This window comes from Amphiura filiformis, chromosome 16 (assembly GCF_039555335.1).
Source record: "Amphiura filiformis chromosome 16, Afil_fr2py, whole genome shotgun sequence".
NCBI lineage: Eukaryota > Metazoa > Echinodermata > Ophiuroidea > Amphilepidida > Amphiuridae > Amphiura > Amphiura filiformis.
In genome coordinates this window covers 43,237,380-43,261,312 of record NC_092643.1, presented here as the reverse complement: position 1 = coordinate 43,261,312, position 23,933 = coordinate 43,237,380, and the positions used below count along the sequence as shown (strand labels likewise).

General features: G+C 37.7%; 1 protein-coding gene across 1 annotated transcript in view; it reads left to right on the top strand.

The window, feature by feature from the left end:
- The window catches only part of LOC140172662 (uncharacterized), a 162,602-nt gene that overhangs the window by 18,231 nt on the left and 120,438 nt on the right, over positions 1-23,933 (top strand). The window contains exons 4-6 of the mRNA XM_072195794.1: positions 1,596-1,727; positions 6,205-6,405; positions 7,264-7,431. Of these exons, the coding sequence (XP_072051895.1) occupies positions 1,596-1,727; positions 6,205-6,405; positions 7,264-7,431 (501 nt within the window). The remainder of the gene's footprint in view (positions 1-1,595; positions 1,728-6,204; positions 6,406-7,263; positions 7,432-23,933) is intronic.

Here is a 23,933-nt window from a genome sequence, read left to right as displayed (position 1 = left end):
GATCAATAAATCAATAACTACTTGCCTTGAGTTGCTGAATTTTCAGTGCAGTAGTTGTAGTCCTTGCCCCTACATATCTTACTTGTATCAAATGCACTATAATTTTTGAGAAAAATGCAAAAATAGGCAGCAAATTGGCCAATACAAATCACACTCCTATAATGCTGTTTAAAAAGAGCTGTAGGAGCTCTGGGGCAATTGAATTCCTTAAATACAAAGACCTGTTGCTCGTGGGAAATCTTGTGGTGACAAAAAATGCACTGTTTTATTTGCCTAATACCAGTAATTCCATTGTATAAAGTACATGTAAGAGTACTGATAATGTTACACAACTGTCCCTTTACCATTACATGGCTATTTCTGATGATAGCTTGGTGACATCTTATCAAAAGCCTTTGGTTTTTTAATAAAATTTGCTCTATGCATCAAACATTGAATTTTCAAAGAGTCAAATTAAGTTACAATTATGTACTGTATACGATAAAATTTTCACGGTGGTTTTGTTTTCACGAATTTCGCGGATTTAAAACATGTGCCCATGATAATAATAACCCACGAACATGTTAAAATGAAGACATTTCTTATGTATTATATAAGTTGCCAACAACCGCGAATTTACCACCTCGCAAAATTGTCAGTGATACTTAAAACCGCGAAAATATCTATACAGTGGCATATACAATATTTCAGTAAATGTCATTGCTCCTGAGTTACCAAACCAAAAAAGAATGACATTTATTTGAAGTAAGTATATTCCTTGGTATTAAATTATGAGTTGAAATCCATACACCCCTATAATGATAGACATGACCATAAATTATGGACATTTTTGGGCCTCATAACTGCTAAATTATTGGTCTAAAGTATTATAAAGGTATTTAGAATGGCAAAGACTTCATCTCTCTGTGAGGTCAAATTTGGGCAAAATGCCAATTTTGGAGAAAATCCCAAAAAGGTTTTTTAGCCCAAATTTTTTCAACCACGTAACAAAAAAAAAATCTTGAGTCCAACGCTTGTTTTATTAATTTTTAAAAGTAGATAAAATATCTAGGACCCATTTTTTTATTTTTTTATGTTGATCAACTTCACCAAAAATAAAAAAAAACGTGTCCTAGATATTTTTATTTAATTTTTTAATTTGTCAAAAAAATTGGATTTCCTCCAAAAATTGGCATTTTTGTCCAAATTTGACCTCACAGATGAATTCATCAAGTCTTTGCCATTCTAAATATATATATACTTTTATATACTTTAGACCAACAATTTAACAGTTACGAGGCCCAAAAGTTTACGTAATTCCAGGGTTAAGACCACCCTTAATCTCCCACACAGGGTGTGTGAATTGGAAATGGGGCTATCTAAATAGGCGATACCATTTGAAATCTACACCCCTGTGTGGGAGATTTTTAGTCATGCCTCTCAATAGGAGGTGTACATGTATGTATCCCCGGGTATACTGGAATATCCCATTTATACCATGATGGTTTGTGATCAGACATGAGCTGCAAACAAACTGGCCAACATTGTTATATAGTAACCAACATTTCTTTTTAACCTCACAAAAAAATTGCTTTTTTAATTGTGAATTCTTACAGGATGTGCAGCATAGATACGACAGACTTGTGGAAGAGGAGGAGGGACTGAGAGATGAAAATGATGATCTCCGTCATGATATCAATGTCTTAATTGGAATCATGAGCCAGGCTAGGGCTTCCGGCAGATGGGAGGTATGCAAATTAATGAGATTGTTTGCTTGTCCTAGACAACTTTGTTATGGATGTTTTTTTTCCTTATCTTTAAAAATTTTTTTACAATAATTATCTACAAATTGCCAGTGGCAGATGTTAGCTATGTAAATCTCTATTGTGATGCTAATTAAATTGCTATTCTTAGCCAGCTATATATAGTAGCATCAACAAGCGGGACGCCTTGGTTTGTTTCAGGTGATGAGTAGCCTAAATCATACAAAATTCATTTATGCTATTGTATTCATATTATGCAGCCAGTCACTTGGGCTTAGCAAGCGGCAGAACACTCTCTGGCTGTTATAGTTTAAAAACAACCCAAGTTAAGTCCTACATGAAAGTCTGCTTTGCCTGAAATCTCTGGCTGAAACTTTGCTTTAGTTAAGCTACAATGCTGGCCATAAGTGTTGGGACGGTTTTGATAGGGTAATGTAAATGAGCCCCCACTCCTCCCGATATTGTTGAATCCTACCTTTTTGGTCACACGCGCCTAGTGGCATTAATTGGGGTGTTTGGAAAGGGTTTAGGCTTGTCACCAAAGAAACCTCCACTTTATCACATTAACAATAACAGCCATAATATAGTGTACGTTTTCCATTTAGTGTCCCAACACATTTTGGCCATGGTTGTAGACTCAGTTCATATGGATACTATACTTTTAGTAATATTTGCAGTAAACCTTTGACGAGGGCGTATTTCAAGCGTACATCACATATTTACTGCGCTGAAACACACTTGTCTCTAATTGGCTGCTGAGGTGGTCTCCTGTTTCCGAGTGGAAATTTATTAATGAACTTTGCGCCGTATGCATGCGTTGTTAGCTCTGACTTTGCAACATCATGTTAGTATGCACTCATCAAAGGTTTAGTGCAAAATATAAGTCAAATTTGGGATAAATTTAAACACAAGCTTAGATAAGCCATAGTTAAGCTAGAGATTAGCAGCCGCCGTGTGAACACAGCTATTGTTAACCAGTGGCAACAAGCAGGTGCAGCGAGACAAAGTCAAGTTTATGCTTATTAAGTTCTTGATTAACTTCACTAAATTGATATGGTTCAGTGATTTTCAGACAGTTATGCCTTACATGTACATTATGTATGTTTTTAAAATTGGCCAATTTTTGGGCTTTGCCTAAGTATTTATTCCAGGCTTGATGATCAAATTTGTTTTGTTTTCAATTGTTTTTGTTTGTTTTGTTTGTTTGTTTGTTTGTTTGTTTGAACAAATTAAGAAAGAAATGATATTGTGTTATAAATGTAGCCCAAGTATGTATTTTCCATGAAATGTGCTCATTTATGCATAAAAACCATTGCAAAGTACAGATGAAAATAACAAAGCACAGTGTCAAAGGAGATATCTTACCTTTCCCAAAATCCTTTGTAACATGATGCATTGCCTCATTTAATCAAATGAGCTTCCAATACTTTGTAAAGGTTCCCTTTGTTTTCATTTTGAGTATATACTTGCTAAACATGGGTCAATAGTCAAGAAATAAACATATTTTGCAAGATCTGGATGTACTCTGTTTATTGTGGTACATTTTGTCACCAGTGTCCGAAATAAGGAAAATATGGAGGTTATCCCGAGGATAACTAAAGCATAAATTCTGCTTGTCCTCAATACATTTTGGTTGTCCCCAAAATGTGTCCTACTTTTGGAGGTAAAATATAGTAGTTGTCCAGGGGATAAGTACATAGCTCAATAAGGTTGTCCCCAGTGATTTTTGGACAAGAGGACAAGAGGATAAGTGCTTATTTCGAACACTGTTTGTCACTATCAACCCAATGAACCCATGTTGCAGTAGATAGCAAATCAGTACAGAAAATTTAAATGGGAGAAATGCATTATGGGAAGTTTACGATATCTTCTGTGTTACAGTGTGTTCTTGAAAAAAGCACCCATACACCAAATCAAAACCAGTTTATAAGTCAGACTGTGTTCTCTGTGGATCAAATTATGTGTCACATGTAGCTTTCAATAAAAGCTAAACAAATTTCATTGTTGTTCCCTGTAGTGTAGATGTTGCCAAAACCATCTGCAGTTTTCGTATCATTTTGCAATTTTTTTGTGTCTGGATTTACATGCATGTATGTCCAATGAAAACTGAATTGTAGAAAAATTACTATCTGATACAGGAAGCAAACATCACAGTTTCTGTTTTTAGCTTAAATTTATTTTTATACCAAGTTGCAAGGCTTGAAGCGGAAGATAAAAATGAATGACAAGATAAATGCTAAGATACGATAATATTATAAAAAGGAAAGGACACTGAATGCAAACAAGGTACATTGCCCTGTTCATTGACCAGCATACTTGGATCTGGCAACAAGAAACAAACATAAATAAAAATTCCTTTAAAAAAGGAATGGGGCGCCCAATGGGAGCTTTGATGTGACCTGCTGAAATCCCACTGAGGTGACGCGTATGTAGGGCTATTAAGACCCCCTTTTTCACCATCGCTGTCACCCAAAGACCCCATTACCAGCACATGCTCTGTCACCCAACATTGAAATTCATACTCCCCCTGTGGACAATATTTCCAAATTCTTCCACAGGGGTAATGTGGATTTTAAATGGAATAGCCCATTTAACAGATTTGTGCTCCGATAGTTGATAATTTTGTTAGCTAACACTATTTGTATTAGCGCGTACATGTTTGCGGGCAAACGAGGACACACACAACATTTTTCACCCTAAACTGCGGACTTACTTCCAACCGAGGACAGTCCGCAATCTCAAACTGCTGCAAAAGACCTCAAATGCATGCTAAATGCTTTATGACGCTATTTGCCTGAAACCGAGGACCACACATGTAAAAACTACCGTCCGCAAGTGATGGCTAAAATTCCGTTTCGTATTATACACAAAAAAATCTGCCATTTTAGTCCACGGTTAGGCGATGAAAACATCATACACACGCCCTCGGTTAGATAGCAAAACACAATGTCCTCGGTTGGCGACAAACACACAGGGTGTGTGTGGATTGTGTTTATCTGCAGAGTCATAATTAAAAATAAACTTGGTAATATTCTCAAATTGACCAATATTGTAATGGAAATTAATATCTAAAGATAGATATACTGTGTCTCGTCTCAAGTTGAGAGTAACGCCATGTTGAATTTTGTAGTGGCAGACTTGAATCAGTGCATTTACACGGTTGCGTCGCCAGCATTAGGACAAATCGCCCTTCAATGCGTGTGTATACGCCCCACGGGATTAGGTTGGCGCGCATGATTTGAATCTGCCACTACGAAATCAAACATCGACTTGAGATGAGACATAGTATAGTGCATTGTCAGAATAGGTTATGTAAATATTTAAAAAAAAATATAAATAACAAAGTAATGGGATATAGGAGAGTTATATAAGAGATACCGACAATATTGACAAGATATACATGTATGGCATTTCACAATTGATGATTGGTGATAACTTGTTATGACAGCATGGTCAGTGATATGTGTACTCTTGATTCCAGAAAAATACAGCAATATATTCTTTGGATTAAAAAAACATACTGTTTTGTCAAATGAAACAACTAAATCCTAATCTTCTAGTTAGTTCTAACTGGCAATGAAAGTCAAATTTTAATATTTGGTCAATTTTTGGATCAGAAAGTCCATCATTGAGAGGAAATTGCACTACTTTGGCCACATTGTAAGAAAGGATGGTGGAGTTGAGAGGCAGTTTCTTCAGGGAGCTGTGGAAGGCCATCGTGGAAGGGGACGTCCATCAACATCTTGGACAAATGATGTGAAGAACGTTTCATCACACGGAATGTATGGTGCAACACAAGAAGTAGATGGCGTACTCTTGTGAAGACCACAGCAGCGCAATCCTGCACCATCTGACCCAGAGAGAGAGAGAGAGAGGGCCAAAACATGTGTTTTAGAGTGATTTTCGTATGCTGTAATAAGCAAGCCCAAAGAATTGTACAAAGGCTAATTTGAAGTTATGCATTCTAATTTTAGGAAAAAAACAAAAATTAAGGCCAAAAAAATAATGGTTTGTCTCAAAGCTCACGAGTGGTTTGAAAACAAATGGTATTTTTTTCATGGTATTTGGAGAAAAAAAATCTGATTTTCGCCGAATTTTTCTGGAAAAACTATTAAAAAAAAAAAATTTGAAATAAAAAAAAATTCTGCATTTCTTTTTTTCCAAATCTCACGATTTAACAAATGTGCGCGCGAACTTTGAGACAAACCTTTTTTTTTTGCCTACAAACAAATTGAAACACAAAAATGAATGTTTCTCATGTAGAATCACTGAAAAGTCACTGAACATACACAATAATTTGTGACCTCATGCATGGATCTGAGCTTGTGTTACATCGCAGGTCTTACGAAAATTGGTTCACATTTTTTCTTTAGTCATCCCTTTTGTTTGTTTGTTTGTTTGTTTGTTTGTTTAATTAAACAATATTAATCCCTTGTAGTTGTATTATTCTTTTCATTTCCAGTTCAGTAATCTCAAGTTGAGGATTATATCTGTTGATCAGATAATAGGCAAAGAACCAAGAGAAGTGAAGAGTTCTGAGAACATTATGCAGAGTCACATAGATGAGCTGAAGACACAACTAAACCATAGGGATAATATTATTGCTAAGCTGCAGGATCAGCTTAAGGAGTCCAATCAGGGTCAAAGGTCATCGGTGGATGAGGTAAGGCATAGGGTGACTGAAGTTGCAGTATCAGCTCAAAGGCGGATCAATGATCTATTTGGAATGTTTTTTTTAATGTTGTAATGTGCAAGAGCAAAAACACACCTACAAACAATTGGTGTAGCATCGTAAGGTCAAAATCAGAGTCAAAATATCAAAAATATCAAAAATGACCTAGTACCTCCCAGTTAGATGACCCATGCTATACCACTGCCATAGGACTGAGGGCTGATACTCAATTTCTTACCCGTCAGGCAGACGATCACTTTTGAAAGTTTATCATTGACATTCGGGTGGTTATAAAGTACATCACTGCCCACATCCCTACTCATATTCACCATGAACTGAGGAAATCTATACCTACGAGGACACACATTTGAAAATCAATCACCACACCACCGTGTAATTTTTTACACTATTTTTACATTTCGCAAGAGACTGAGGACAGGTGTTACACCCATAACCGGCGCCCTTTTTTTATGCCCTTACATGTATACAATGTTTGTAGCCCTCTAGAGGAGTATAGAGCAGTATTTTAGAAGCAAGGGATGTCCTCAGTGTTTATGTGTCCACTGTTACTGAGCTTTTATTCACGAGTGTGTCTACAGTTCATGGTGACAACCCAACACGTCCTACCTGTTAGTATATTCATTCATACACACCCACACACATGCAGATGATCTGAGAAATAATAACTAAGTACTTGATAACTTTATTGCAAATCTTGAGAATATATACACACGGAATATCTAACTGTTTAATTCCATTATTAATGGAAAATTTTACAATATCCCTGTAATGGACTGTCAAGAAGTATTCAGATTCAATACTAAATGCTATACCAATTTTATTTCAAAGATTGCCAGAAAGGATGTGGTACTGAGCTCTACCAAAACCAGCCTGAGCACTATACATGACAGGGAACAGCAGAGGATGCTGAGTGAGACGGACAAGGATATTACCATTATGAAGCTGAAGAGTGAGCTAAAGCAAGCTGATATGACCAGGAAGGATGCAGAGAAAGAGGTAGGCCTGCCAAAGATGTTTTCACCATTACCATATTCCAGGGTTCCCGCGGTCCTTGAGAGTCCTTAAAATCCTTGAATTTGAAAACACCTTTTCAAGGCCTTGAAAGTCCTGGAAATTTGCACAAGGTCCTTGAATGTCCTTGAAAGTTGAAATTTTACCTATGTATGATTTTGACAAAATTTGGGGAGTGGAGAGGAGCTGTCACTTCCATTTATATGTGCTGCATGGAGAGCCGCATCATGATTTTTGTGTTGTGGCAAGTCCTTGAAAATCATGCTTTTGGACCTTGAAAGTCCTTGAAAAATCCTTGAATTTTAAAGGCTTCAAGGTGCGGGAATCCCTGTATTCCCTCGAATTACAGCCCCATCCTGATAAATGTCCCCACTTTTTTTCCAACCAAACTGTTCAAATACCATACAGCACCCATATTTTCGAAGAGGCAATTGCCAATTTCACAAAATCCATGTGTGCGTCCATTGTTATCGACAGTGTTTACAGTATTTGTAGAGATTCCTTATTGTTTGTGGAGCACTGCAGCACTGCCAGACAGCACCAGCAATGGTTTAATGGGAATTATCATTGTAAAAAAGCCCTGTAATTGACACCCCCTATTGGAAAATGCAACTTCCCAGGGGTGTTAATGAAAGCGAATACGGTATTTGCCATGCATTGGGCTGTTCCATATTGGAAAATTGTAGAATTTCAACCAAATTAAGTAGTTTCAGATCCTACCAAATGTTGTCATCCATAAAAAGTGGGAAAGGTACTGTGGAAGATTGAAATTATAATCAAAGTTGTCTTATTTGTAGTCCAAATAGGATTTACTGAAATTTCACATAAACAGGCCTGTAAGATCTCCGCTTTTTAGCTAAAATCAACTTTTTTTAATTTTCTGACCGATTTCAATATCCGCTTTTTTTTTTTTCGTGAGATACCTTAAATGTATTTTTTCAGCTTTTTTTCCAAAATCTTAATTTCCGCAGTTTAATACATTGTACGTCCCTCTGCGTTATTGTATAAATGTATGAAAGAGACTAAATTACCCTTGCATTCATTGTAAGTGTATATGAGGCTTTATGATACACGAACACGATAGCAGTCATCTTTACATGTGTGTGTGTATCTATGTTTGCCGAAAGTTGCAGTGGGGATGATGTTGATGGCAGCCATTGCTAGATTGTTTAAATGAATCATTTTACAATCCAAGTCATCCGATGTCTGGGGAGAATTATGGTTCTTCTGAACATAGCTTATGTGGATAAGGAAGGAATATGGCATCTGGGGACTGTAATTTTATTGAACAGGGATAAAGATAGATTCAGAATCGCTCAAGGCAGATCAGAAAGACCCTTTGGTTAAAAACCTACAGTGGAAGCGGAAATGGCTAAATTGTGATCACAAGTGAGAGGTAAATTTCCGCTTTTTTGATCTGAGGCCACTCACATCCCTGCATAAAGCTAGCAAATATTTCCAGCTGATTGACTATAAAGTGCAACAGGAACTTGATGTACTTGACTAGCTGACTCTTTGTAAGGAAATTTAGCCAAAAAGGACTATTGAGTGTTAGAAAAACAAATTGAGTAGAAAATGGTAAATAGTGCGCAGTCTTGGAATCACATGATACAAAAATGCTGGACTATAGAATTGTTTGAATACAATTAACAAGGGAAATTATATATATTTTTATTTTCAACTTTCATGATTTTTTAAATACTAATCTGTGGCAAGTAACAAGCATTTCATTGGTCGCAAGTTCTCGCAATACATATAGTGGTGTGGAGTGATTTTTCCAAATTTTCTGTTTCATCTAGTGAAATAAAGGTTTAGAGCTAGCTATATCCTCTAATAGTTATTCCTTTTTAACTATTAAAGATATAGTTTAATAGTTTAAACCTTAAACTTCAATTTCAAATAAAATTGGACCCTTGAGAGATAACAGTGGAGGAGTTTCCTTTTTTCTCAGAAACATATTTTGACCTTCACATCGCCACTATGTGTTGCGACCGGCAATTTAATTTGAAAGGGCTTAAGGGTTTGACCATGCTTTATTTGTTGTCATGACTACAGAATCCAGTCAAGTCACTAGAAATCAAGTGACTAAAATAAACAGCAATGCAGTGATGCGAACAAAGAAGTCACTTTAGGTAGAAGGAAACAGACAATTGTCATCCAAAACACTCAATGGAAATGATTGATTCACTCTCTTAGCTTTTAACCCTTTCCTATTTAAAAGATTGATGTCATTTTAAGCTAACATTTGTTCAGTTGTTACCATGTTTCATTCAATTGCAGTTGGGTGGAGAGAGAGAGAGGGTGGGGAGGGGGAGGGAGAGAGAAAAAGCTTTTGGGAAACCGTACTTGTGGGGACATGGTACTTTTCACTGAATTATTGGAGACTTTTTGCAAAGAGGGGCAGGGAGAGTGGGGAGAGAGAGTTTCAGACATAGAATAAGAGAGAGAAAAAGTTCTTGGGAAATCGTACTTGTGGGGACATTAATCGTTGGTGCTTTTCACTGAATTATTGGAGACAATTTTGCAAAGAGGGGCAGGGAGAGAGTTTCATACATAGAATGAGAGAGAGAAAAAGTTCTTGGGAAATCATACTTGTGCGGACATTAATGGTTGGTGCTTTCACTGAATTATTGGAGACAATTGTGCAAAGAGGGGCAGGGAGAGAGGGGAGGGAGAGTTTCAGACATAGAATAAGAGAGAGAAAAAGTTCTTGGGAAATCGTACTTGTGGGGACATTAATGGTTGGTGCTTTTCACTGAATTATTGGAGACAATTTTGCAAAGAGCGGCAGGGAGAGAGGGAGAGAGTTTCATACATAGAATGAGAGAGAGAAAAAGTTCTTGGGAAATCATACTTGTGCAGACATTAATGGTTGGTGCTTTTCACTGAATTATTGGAGACAATTGTGCAAAGTGGGGACATTGTGATGTGTGAGAAAATTGTCGATAAAGACACTGTTTTTAATAGTAGGGACTGTAGGTAGGAGGTCCCCACTTGCACTTTTCATACATGTAGTTCAGTCCATGGGGCATAATTGATGGAGCACTCTTTGTTCTCCCTTATGGGTGTTTTTGTCATAATGTGTTTAAAATAAATAGTTTGTCCTTGCCTCTTGCGTATGATAGGTTTTTCAACTTGTTGTTTTCTAACTTGTTCAGAAATAACTCACCTATTCCTTGCCTCACCTCGTGTTTGGTAGTGACATATAGATGTGTATTTCAGTGATTTCATGCATACAAGGGCGGTTTGTCGACCCGTGACGTCACGCAGACGTCACGGGTCTATTAGATCTGTTGATTAAATGCACTTTTTTGGCCCAGATCTATGCTGTTTCAGTATATTTATCAGCGTTCCAACCCTCTTGAAACCATTCTAAGGCATTCCATGCGCTACAATGTCAAAATTGTGGCTACATCATAGATATCTCGGGCATCTCAGAGCATTACCTGGTTTTTCCATATGAAAGTAATTAAGGTGTTCCATCAAAGCTTTCGTCGTGTGCTGCCACCTAGCTGTGGTTCCGGGAACGTTGCGTCCAGGAGCTTCTGGGGGCTCCTCCCCCTGGACCCCAGCAGGGGCTCTAAGTCGGCCCCTGGACAACCTGGGCTTCATGCCATGGCGCTCGCGATGCATGCGTTGCGTGCATTTGGACAATCACACTCATCATTCACAAAATAGCGCTCCTTACAAGTTTGAGGTGTGCTATTTATCACACACCTCGATTATTTAAAACTCAAAGCCTGAACATGGCTGCCATTTCAATTGTTATGCCATTACAGTTAGTTTATTTGATGGGGTTTATAAATACATGTTCAGCTGAAATCAAAGAAAAAGAAGAAGAAGGGAAAAAGAGTAAGTAAGCCAAAAAAAAAAGCCAATTTGGTGAGAAGAAAGAAAAGAGAACCTGGATGTGCTAACAGAAATAGACATATCTTGCTTTTATTCTTTGTACTCGCAGGGAAGTGCCCTAGTGGCACTTCCCTGGTACTAGATAGTAACATCACTTTATTTTTCTACTAATTAATCTATTTGAGGAATAACCTTGACGTCATTATTATACCATCTTTAGTAGTATGTGAATGTTGCATTGGAGCCATGTTCTAATGTATTTGTATCAAGAATATTTCTACATTTACTAAAGACTTGAAGTCCTAGAAATCCATCAGATGCTTTTAGTACCATTTGATTTTGTGTTACTTTAAGCCAGATTAGGATATTCCAGTTGAAATACATATGGTCCCAATGGAAGACATTACCTTAAGGTTATTAATTATTTTAAACTGTTGTGATTTGGTAGTTCACAGCATCTTACGAATGGTAGTGAGCTTTGGCAAAAACTGCACTGCTCAATTCATAGCGAGTGTGTAGAAGAATTAAAATATCACAGATATACTTTTGCACGTACTATGATTCTTGAGTTATGTTGTAAAGAGGGCTGAAACAACAACACTTTTGTAAAACGTACATAACTCATTAACAACAATAAATTAAGCAAGTTTGCAAAGTATACGATTTGTAGAATGAACTTTTGTAAAACACCGAGGTGTTAATTTTCAATAATATATGGATCTAGATAATGAAAATCGATTTTTTAGGTTGCTTCGACCAACAATACCTCGTCTACCCTTAAGATAAGGTGTATTCTGACAGATTAAAGCCAATGTTAAGCCTAACACCCATAAATACCACAAAATACCACGATGAAAACCATTACGCATGCGTGAATCCCAGGGTCTGTGATGACGCAATCACCCTAAGTGTTAAATGCTCAAGGAATTGCTGCCCAGGGCAGCGTTACCCGTGCAGCTACCGGTCCGTGATCGTGTGCTTGGCATGCGGAGGGTCTAAGGTTCGAATCCCGGGGGTGCCAAGTGACTTCTTTGTTCATCTTCTCTCCTTTTTCGAATCTTCTTTAACTTCTGATATCAAAAAGCAGGGTTTGGTATTAGGGTTAATGTTCCACACAAGAAGTGTGAATTTCAAATGGGGTTACATGTAGTTGAATGGGTGACTCCACTTGAAATCTATGTACTCCCTGTGTGGGAGATTAAGGTCTTGTCTTCCATAGGGTTGTATGGATTTCGACTGGAATAGCTCATTATATCAAAAGAAGTGTAAACACACAAACAAGTAATGAAGCAAACAAAACATTTGTGTATTTAACAAGTATTTGTCACACTTAACAGAAATTAATATGCAAGTCGCTCAAAGGGCTGCTGATTGGCTTTGCCAGCTGAACTGCTGATTTCATTAGGGGATTAGAAATAACATTTTGCTTGTTATAATAGGTTTGCTGGTACTTAATTTCACTATTTGTCTATGACCACCATTTTCGTGGGTATCTTAATTTTCGCTAATCCAGCCATTCATTTTTGTCTCGCCTGAACTTTGTTCAGGATGGGACTTAGTAATCACTATTTCTGTCTGTCCGTGTGTGTGGATGGATGGATGGATGTGTGTGTGGATGTATGTATGTATGTATGTATGTATATGCACGATAAACCTCGGAACAATTGAAAACCATTTCAAACACAAAGCTAAGAACAGAACTCAGGTTGAACAAGTATTCGATAATGAGCCATGGCCACGTACTCTTTTACCGCATCCCCCTATTAATTTCCCGTCAACGGATCCGTTTACTGAAACAGAACTCCGCAAGGTGCTAAAAAGTCTACCATCACGCAAAAAGCTGCAGGGGAAGATGGTCTGCGTTATGAAGATCTGCGTAGAAACTTGGATAACAACTTACGTCCTTTGTTATACATATTCAATACATGCTTTCTTAACCAGAAAATTCCTGAAGATTGGAAGAAGTCAAAAATCATTTTGATTCCCAAAAAGGGCGTGATCTGGACCAAATTGATAACTGGCGACCCATTTCACTGACTTGTGTTATGTATAAAGTTTACATGATGTTACTGAAGGAACGCTTAGTTCCATGGTTGGTTGAAGAAGGAGAATGTGTCCAAATCAAAAGGCGCAATGCCAAGACCAGGGTTATTAGAACATGCTTTTTGTCAAAAACAAACTCTAGAAGACTTTCGTCATGAAAGCAGTAAAATGTTTATGTTATACATAGATTTTGCTGATGCATTTGGTAGTATTGAGCACCCGGTTATGCAACGTGCTCTTACCGACACCGGTATGCCAGATATATATTTAAACATTTTCCAGGATGTTTATACAGATTAAGTGTTTTACTGTTCAATGCAAGGATGGAACTACGGCCACCATCAAGGGGGGTCGTGGTATCATACAAGGTTGCCCGTGGTCTGTTTTTGCCTTTGAACTTGGTATAGACATGCTTTTGAGATGGTTAAAAGAACCATTTGATGAGCAACATTTGCCAATCCCCGTCCAGGCCTATGTTGACGATATTGCCGTATGTACACATGATCCTCGGCAAATTGTTGATATGGGAATGAAAGTTGAAACATTTTGCAATTGGGCCAAACTTGACATCAAGGCTCAAAAATCAGCTCTTTTGTACGAACGTAGATCAGGCAACAATTGGTATAAGCGTGGTCAAGCTGATCAAACCATCATCAATTTGCAAGGTAACCCAGTGGAAAAATATCAACGTGATAAGTCATATGAGTACCTTGGTTATTCAATCAATATGACGGGTGATTGGACTCATCAAGTGTCAGAATTATTCCAAAAATTAAAAAATTTATTGCAAAAACTCGACATTGCTCCGCTTGCAATCTGCTTTAAACTTGAAGCAATCAATACATTATGCATTCCAACAGTTGAAGGATTTTTCAGCATTCTGCCTATACCATTTAAAACTTTGACGGCAATGGAGGATTTAATAATCAAGTATGCCAGATCATGGTTAGGCCAACATACTAATTCTAACCGCAAGTATGTTTTTGTCCCAAAATCATCTGGAGGCCTTGGAATCGAAAACCATCTAGTATTTATTTAAGCTAAAAAGGTGGCGTCATATGTACAGATGTTGAATTCAGATGATGATGTGGTCCGGAAGACTGCTGAAAAGTCCCTCAAACTGCACATGCAAAAAAGAAAAGTTAAAGAAACTAATGATGAAGGTAAAAATTTTGCTGGGTATAAAGCTGATGAAAATGGTATCATCATAAAAAATATTCAGACTTGCTTGAGCAAGTCAGCCTGGGTTGAGTTAAACGAGATCTGCTCAAAATTAGCCATCGAGTTGGTTAAATCAAACAACGAAAACTTTATGTATGCCATAAAGGCAGGTGAAACTGTTATGGTTTGTCACAAAGTAATTTATCATTTTATCATAAAGAAACTGACTGAAACTGAACTAAGCAACTGGAAAAATCTTGAATCACAGGGAAGACTTGCGGACCTCGAGAAAGCAGATTATGCATGTTCGATGGAGCATTTAAAGAATGGTGATTTAAGTGTCGACCTGATTAAGTTTATCACCAAAGCTAGACTCCAAATCGCTGAATCAAATTCATTGCTCCATGTAATGTTTCCTCAGGTTAGCAAGTCGTGCCCTCTTTGCAGAAATCCATATGATACAATTTCACATGTAGCAAATGGCTGCATGCAATTTCGTTACAATTACATTTCAAGACATAACCGGATCATGAATATCCTTGAAAAGGAAATTAAAAAATACAACAGGTGTGATATCTACCGTGAAAAGATCATCTCGGTGCCCTGATCACGAATGAGCGATGATGAAATTGAATTCGCAAACATCTTTCAGGACATTCAAGCAAGAAAACCAGACCTATTTCTCATTGATCACGAAAACATGAAGTGTTTCATCTTGGAAGTAACTTGTCCTTTCGATGCTTTCATTGAGGAAAGTTACAACACAAAGTTCCAAAAGTATACTCCTCTTTGTAACTTGCTCACATTGTGCGGATTTGATTGCAAAATCCTTGTCTTCGTGATTGGGTCACTCGCCACATTCATCACCGTTTCGAAGTGGGTTGAAGAAACTTGGCTTCCCCAAGCGTGTTGCCAAGGCTGTTGCCAAGTATGCTTCTGTCAGTTCCATGATTGGAACCAACATCATTTGGAGACTGCGATACAGGCTCACCAAAATCAATTAATTCTTCCTGTTCAATTTCATGTTGTTTGTAATTTATTCATGTAATGATTTATAATGCCGCTTTGGTGGCCCAAATGTATTTGTTCATTATTGAATAAAAAATTCGTATGTGTGTCCGTCCGGAGCTGTATCTGGGGAACCGTAAGACTTACGGCGACGCTACTTGGTGGGAGGAAGGGTATCCAAGTTTGCTCCGTAACCGTATGTTTTCGGGAAAAATATGCAAATTAACATAGCTAATTTGCATAATTTATCAAAAATCAGCGCAAATTGATAGCGGAGTTTGTGGACGGACTATCTCAAGATCCGTCGGGCGCATGGTAACGAAACCTGGTTCAGCTATGATACACAGCTGCTGATCACCTGATTAGTTTTTCGGCGAAAAGTATGCGCATTTAGTTGTTAATTTGCCTAATTTATGCGGAACGATTCTACAAATATGGTTGGAAATCTGAAGAAATCCGCCTTCTGGAGCTGTATCTGGGGGATTCGTAAGATCCCTAAGCCCTATGATGATGAAACGTGGTAGGGGGTAGTATGACCAGAGGATCTCAATCCGATTCGATTTTCAGCGCAAATATGGTAATTAAGTACCTAATTTGCATAATTTATTTTCTCGGAGACTAGGGGTCGCACGTTCTTCAAACTTGGTGGGTGGGTGCATCTTCACCCCAGACAGAACAAGTTTGTATTGGTTAGTGAGTCAAGGTCACCCAAGGTCATCCAGGGGTCATCTGAGGTCAAATGACTAAAAACTGTCGTATGGGCACGATACTTGGTGGGTACGGTCAACATAATGTGGTAGGGGGTAGTATGACCAGAGGATGCACACTAGTACCCCCCCCCTCATGTGGCCCCTCCCACACACTCAAAGTTGGGGGGGGGTAATGAAAATTGTTATATTGCGCATTACATATATCAATTTCGGTCATGTAGGCCAAGTCATTAGGCCAAAAAAAGACTTTTAAGAATGTCTCTCATGTAAAAAAGTATAGGAAACTGTACATTTAAAACAACCTTTTTAGGGTGAAGGAAAAAAAAAAAAAAAAAAATGTCTAAAATGGGTTTTATGTCAAAAATGTCTCTGTTGGGGTGCTACATCGAGTCAAATGTCGGAAGATTATTTCGGGGTCATCTGAGGTCACCCAGGGGTCATCTGAGGTCAAATTACTAAAAACTGTCGTATGGGCATGAAACTTGGTGGGTACAATCAACATTTAGAGTAAAATGTTCGGAAGATTCTTTCGGGGTCATCCGAGGTCACCCAGGGGTCATCTAAGGTCAAATTACTAAAAACTGTCGTATGGGCATGAAACTTGGTGGGTACAATCAACATTTAGAGTCAAATGTTAGGAAGATTATTTCGGGTCATCCGAGGTCACCCAGGGGTCATCTAAGGTCAAACTACTAAAACTGTCGTATGGGCATGAAACTTGGTGGGTACAGTCAACATTTAGAGTCAAATGTTCAGAAGATTATTTCGGGGTCATCCGAGGTCACCCAGGGGTCATCTGAGGTCAAATTACTAAAACTGTCGTATGGGCATGAAACTTGGTGGGTACAGTCAACATTTAGAGTAAAATGTTAGGAAGATTATTTCGGGTCATCCGAGGTCACCCAGGGTCATCTGAGGTCAAATTAGTAAAAACTGTCATATGGGCATGAAACTTGGTGGGTACATTCAACATTTAGAGTAAAATGTTAGGAAGATTATTTCGGGTCATCCGAGGTCACCCAGGGGTCATCTGAGGTCAAATTACTAAAACTGTCGTATGGGCATGAAACTTGGTGGGTACAGTCAACATTTGGAGTAAAATTTTCGGAAGGTTATTTCGGGTTCATCCGAGGTCACTTAAGGGTCATCTGAGGTCAAATTACTAAAAACTGTCATATGGGCATGAAACTTGGTGGGTACAGTCAACAGTTAGAGTCAAAGTTTTGGAAGGTAATTTCGGGGCCATCCAAGGTCACACAGGGGTCATCTGAGGTCACATTACTAAAAACTGCCATATGGGCATGAAACTTGGCGGGTACAGTCAACATTTAGAGTCAAAGTTTCAGAAGGTAATTTAGGGTCATCCAAGGTCACCCAGGGGTCATCTGAGGTCAAATTACTAAAAACTGTCGTACGGGCATGACACTTAGTGGTTACAGTCAACATTAAGAGTCAAATTTTTGGAAGGGCATTTCTGGGTCACCCAGGGGTCATCTGAGGTCAAATTACTAAAAACTGTCGTATGGGCATGAAACTTGGTGGGTACAGTCAACATTTAGAGCCAAATTTTTGGAAGGTCATTTTGGGTCATCCAAGGTCACCCAGGGGTCATCTGAGGTCAAATTACTTGAAACTGTTATATGGGCATGAAACTTGGTGGGTACAGTCAACATTTAGAGCCATGTTTTTGGAAAGTCATTTCGGGGTCATCCAAGGTCACTCAGGGGTCATCTGAGGTCACATTACTAAAAACTGTCGTATGGGCATGACACTAAGTGGTCACTGTCAACATTAAGAGTCAAATTTTTGGAAGGGCATTTCAGGGTCACCCAGGGGTCATCTGAGGTCAAATTACTAAAAACTGTTGTATGGGCATGAAGCTTGGTGGGTACAGTCAACATTTAGAGCCAATATTTTGGAAGGTAATTTTGGGATCATCAAAGGTCATCCATGGGCATGACACTTGGTGGTTACAGTCAACATTTAAAGTCCAATTTTTGTAAGGTCATTTCAGGGACATCTGAGGTCACCCATGGGTCGTCTGTGGTCAAATTTCTAAAACTGTCACAGGGGCATGAAACTTGGTGGGTACAGTCATCATTTAGAGCCAAATTTTTGGACAGTCATTGCAAGGTCATCTGAGGTCACTCAGAGGTCATCTGAAGTCAAATGACTAAAAACTGTTGTATGGGCATGACATGTACAGTCAACATTTAGAGCCCAATTTTTGGAAGGTCATTTTGGGGTCAGTAGGGGTCATCTGAGGTCAAATTAGTAAAAATTGTCGGATGGGCATGAGACTTGGTGGGTAGGCCTACAGTCACTATCAGCCAGGTAATTGTGCCCAGCCGAGACCCACCAAAATTTAGGGATCAAAGGTCAAATTCCAATATTGGTCCAATCAAGCTCAAATTGAACAGGCAAATCGCCATGGGTTGTTGCAGGTTCATTTACTTCTACCAAAAGTAATCGTAAAAGCAGGCGATCGCGAAAGCAGGCGAGACTCGTGGTTCGAGAACCGCCTTGTTACAAATCATTGTAAAACGGACAAATTCACAGGCTTCTAGCGACATTAAATCCATAGCGAAATGAAGTGGTTTTACAGTATGTCAGACTTATCCATTATCAATGAAAACTGATCGGTACCAATCAGTTTGATGCAGCTTGTATTATGTAGTAGACACCTTGTGTGGGAGACAGACTTTGCTTTGCATTTATATTGACAAGGCCAAATAAAAAAATAAACATGTTTCAAGTCCCCCCAGCTTCCTTTTTGGAGGCATTTTCAATTATATTTTTATTTTTTGAAATTCAGTTACAACTTTTCTAGGAAGTTGAGATGCTTTTCTATATGGTCTTGCTGATATACAAGAAACACTTTCAGAAGGTTCTAATTGTGATCAAATAGAGAGGGGGCCTACCTCTCAGAACAACAAAATAAAAAGGGCCTCTTCCTTTCCCCCCAGACATTATAGTATACGCTATAACAGCTGTAAGTATGGGTATTTACACCAAATTTGCAATAAAAAATAAAAAAAGCCTCTCCTTTTAAAACAACGCGGAGTGAAACATGTTTTTTATTTTATTTGGCCTAATATACTTTGACAAGCTTGAGATGTTTAAGGATTTCACTGTTTCAATGTACAGTTCAATAAATACAGCCTTCCCATAATAGAGAGTAAAAGCAGTAGCACTATCAGTATGGTATGATACAGTGTCAATGACTTTGCTATGATGACATTCAACTTTGGATGGATATACAGGGTGTCCCAGAAAAAACTGTATCATCGAAAATTTAAATTTGGGTATTTATTAGTGCCCGAACCAACCAAATCTAAATAATGGATGTGATTAAGAAATAAAATGACTATCCCATAATCCCATACAGGCGCGTAGCCAGGATTTTTTGTGGGGGGAGGGGGGGGGGGGTTCTGATTTTGAAAAAGTGGACATTTTTCCAGGGGTGGGGCAATTCTGTGAGAAATGGACTTTCTTCCCCAAATTTAGACCTTTTTGCTTGCAAATTTTTATTTTGGACTTTTGTATACTTTTGCAAATTGGGAGGGGTGCATCGCACCCTCGCACTTTCCTAGCTATGGGCCTGATCCCATACTTTTTATTTTGACAATTGACCGCTCCGATCTTGAAATATAGGAATTTTACGAAACTATACCTCATTTTCAATCTGTTCCCCAAAGTCAAATTAATCAATGACAATAGACAATTAGTACTCTATACAGATCATTGATTGATATTTGAATCTGTGGAAAGGTTTGAAAATGAGGTAGTTTTGTAAAATCCTTATATTTCAAGAATGGTGCGGTCAATTGTCAAAATTCAAAAAGTATGTGATAACTGATTTATTCCACAACCACATCAGTTATTTAATAGCTATGTTTGGTTTGGACCTTAAAATGCCCCAAAAAATAAGTTTCCGATGATGTAGTTCTTCCAGAGACATCCTGAGAAAAGATACCTTTAATCTTCCTCTGCCATATTTTGAATGACTGCTGACAGCGATCCGAACATTTTGTATTGTTATTACCATCAGGATAATATTGGATATTTTTCTTCAGTGCGCAATTCTCAGAATAAAACCATTTTAACAGTTTTTTTAACGCAATCTCGCTTTGAATGACTGACAGTCAGCGCATAATACATGTAATTTCTTGCAAGACTTTTTACATGTTATTCTCAGACAAATGCCATTTTAACAGCTATTTTTACATTTATCTCTCTTTGACAGTGATCAGGGACAGGTATTTTGTATTTTTGTTTGTGTGTTTGTTTGTTTTTTATAGGTTGGTCCATAAGGGTCATATGCCTGGATCCATGGAAAGCTATGGTCCAGAAATGCAAAATGCACAAGCCAGGCTTAGCCTACAAAAAAACCATGCTGGCCCATACAGTTAAAAGGAATAAAAATAGCAAAAAATAAAAATAAACAAAGAAGGCCTGATAAGAAACTGGCAATTCTTATCCAGTGACCGATACAAAGCCTAAATATTGTTATTGCCGTCAGGACTTTATAAAACTTTATATTGAATATATAAACTCCTCAGCCAGCGATGCTGTATAAAAAGCCATTTTAACAGCTTTTTACATCAATCAATTTTGGCAAACAACAATAATTTTTGGGTGTGGGCATCTATATCTATAAAGAATGAACCAGGTGGAGGGGTGATGTCTGAGTGCTGTTAACCCTAAATGCTCCAAGTAGTTTTTTGCTATCGGATAGGAAAGAAGGAACAAAAAAGGAGAGAAGATGAACAAAGAAGTTGGCAGCTCCCCAGTTTCAACCCCAACTCCTCGTGTGCCAAGCTTGTCCTCATCCGACTGACCGTCTCGGGAGTCCCGACCGTAGAACTTTTTTTTGTTGAAAAAAGGGTTTTTACAATTTTCCTAAACAGGTCATGAACTTTTCATCTGAAAAACTGCATGAAGATATAAAAAGAATTGTTGTAAAATATCATTTTCTGCATGTTTCCCTTGTCCAGTCATATTATCATCCTCAGCATCTGCACAAGTTTGAGTAAAACATTTTTGAACTTAAAAATGCAGTATTTTCATTCAGTCTACCAGGGTTTACTTTAAATTTGTCTTTGGTGAAAATTCTGTGGTCAGTGAGTGCTTTACACACAAACAATTATAAGCCGAACAAACTTCACAATGGCTATACCAAATGCGGAGGCTTTGGTGTACGTAATGCATCCTAGAATACTGTAGGAAAGGCTGCCACCTCAAAACAATAAGCTTCCAAAAACACAGAGGCCGGGCAAATGGTTTGGATGACTATCAACTCAAAATTCAAGTTCTCATTTTTTTCATTGATTTTGTCATAAGGATTGATTGATGCAAATGTAATAATTTGGTGCTAGCAACATAAGATTTACTTCACACTCTGGGCTATTCCATTTAGTGCACACTACCCCTGTGGAAAAGTTAGGAAATATTTTCCATATAGGGGGAGTATGAATTTCAAATGGAATTAACACATTAGCAGGTCCATTTGAAACTCACCCTCCCTCAGTGGAAGATTCAGATTGAATCTTTCTCAGAGGGTGTATGAAAATCAAATGTGTTAATTCCATTTGCAATTCATACTCCCCCTGTGGCAGGTATTTCCTAAATCTTCCACAAGGGTAGTGTGGATTTTAAAAAGAATAGCCCAATGCCAACTATGCCATCCCATGACCTAGTATTCTTCTATTGATTTTCCTCCATCAACTGAATGATGCAGTCGTAGTCGTTTTGTTAAAAAAACAACCCATGAAGAACTAATCAAAATAGTTGTTAGGTTGCCACGGCAATGTGTAGATTGACTTTGGTAAGTGATGTGTCAAATATTCTGCTGATGGGGTGGTTGTATATGAATCAATTACTGTTAAAATGGTAATTTTCGCGTGTGTAATTTTTCGCACTTTACCGATTTTTAATACTTTGCTTGTTCTTAAATTTAAAATTTTGATTTTTCATACATAGACCTACACATAAAGAACATATTTGCATGTTTTTTTTTTGTGGTATGAGTAGGTGTGTTGAGCGTTAAAGTGTGAAAGTTTATTTTCCGCGAACAATTTCCTATTGTGTAGTAGATGTGTTCATAAGGAAGAGTTACATAAGGAACACAAGTCAAGAGGCATTAACACTTGCTTATTGATGGGCAATTTACGGAGTGATTTTGCATGTGAAGTGTTGGGATGTATCCTGTATTTAGGTAGGTGTTTTAAATGAATGGAAATGTTTCTGTGTGTGTTTGGTACGCTTGAAGATTTGTATCATTTCTGTTATTTGATTGATTTTATTTGTATATTCATTTTAATGAGTTTAGTTTGTTCGATTTTTGTACTAGCGTCAGTGTAACTGGAATTGCAGTCTGCTGAAGCAGCATGGATATAGGCCTGATAGTTTCTGCGAGAGTATATTGTGTACATTAATAAGGATATTTGCAATCGATGTTCAAATCTTTTATATGTATTCAAGCTAAAATGAGTTATATTTTCTCAAGTCAAATAAACCAGTTTTAATTATTTTTTAATTCTCTCTAATACAGTGGAAATGAGGGTGCGATTCTGATTTACCCTGTACACAGTGCATTTTTGGTAGAATTCTGGTTTACCCTGCGCACCCTGTTTTTAAGGGTTAGGGTTGGGGTTAGGGTTAAGATTAGGGTTAGGGTTATACTTGTGCGCAGGGTATACCAGAATTATTCCGAAATGGGCTATTCCAGTTGAAATCCATACACCCGTATGGAAGACATGACCTTAATCTCCCACACAGGAGGTGTATATTTTACCCATTCAGGTAACCCCATTTGAAATTCACACTCCCTGTGTGGAAGATTAAGGTCCTGTTTCCATAGGGGGTGTATGGATTTCAACTGGAATAGCCCAATGGAACAGATCATTTGGTGGCATCTTGTAATATGAATTTCAGGGACAAATATTACTTATTTTGCTTAATGTAGGAGTTGGTTAAAGAAGGCTATTTGCAATAGCTGCCGGTTGTCATTATACTTACATGTGTACAATATAGAATGAAGAGATTGTAAAAATGTCTATAGTGCAGCTATTGCAGGTAAGGCCTTTTTGCTCTAACCCTCAATATTAATTTCTATGGTTCCTTGGACAATTTGCATTTCAATAGCAGAATTTATCAAAAATGAGCCCAAATACATATTTTGCAGACTACAGTTTCTGCAAAAAATTATATATTTTTGCAAAAATTGTGCACAATTGTGCTGGAATCTGTCTTTTGAATCCCTGAAATAGATTTTATATAAAATTGTAATTGTCTCCTCCTCCTCCTTCTTTCAAGGTCAACAGTGTATTATTGTAATATTTCCTTTCATAGCGACGTGGTAAGGAATTGCTTGTGCTCTATTTCAGTAATGACATCTAAATAAGAATTTCCCGCTATGCAATAAAATCAGAATGGGTAAATTCTGCACGCATCACTTGCTGATTTTGATACTAATGGGCTAGAACTACATTTTTACAATCAATGCTCGCTGTTTTCATCAATTTAATCTGTTATTGTAATGGTTGAAATCATTTGAATTACTTTTCGTCAGTCTTGTTTACATTACATTTTAAATCACTTGTGAAACATGTAGATGGAATGAAATAATACATCAAATAAATTTTTCCATGTTTTGATTTTCTTATGAAATTAGTTTCTTTAAAAAACCTTTTTATATAGACCACTTGACATCAT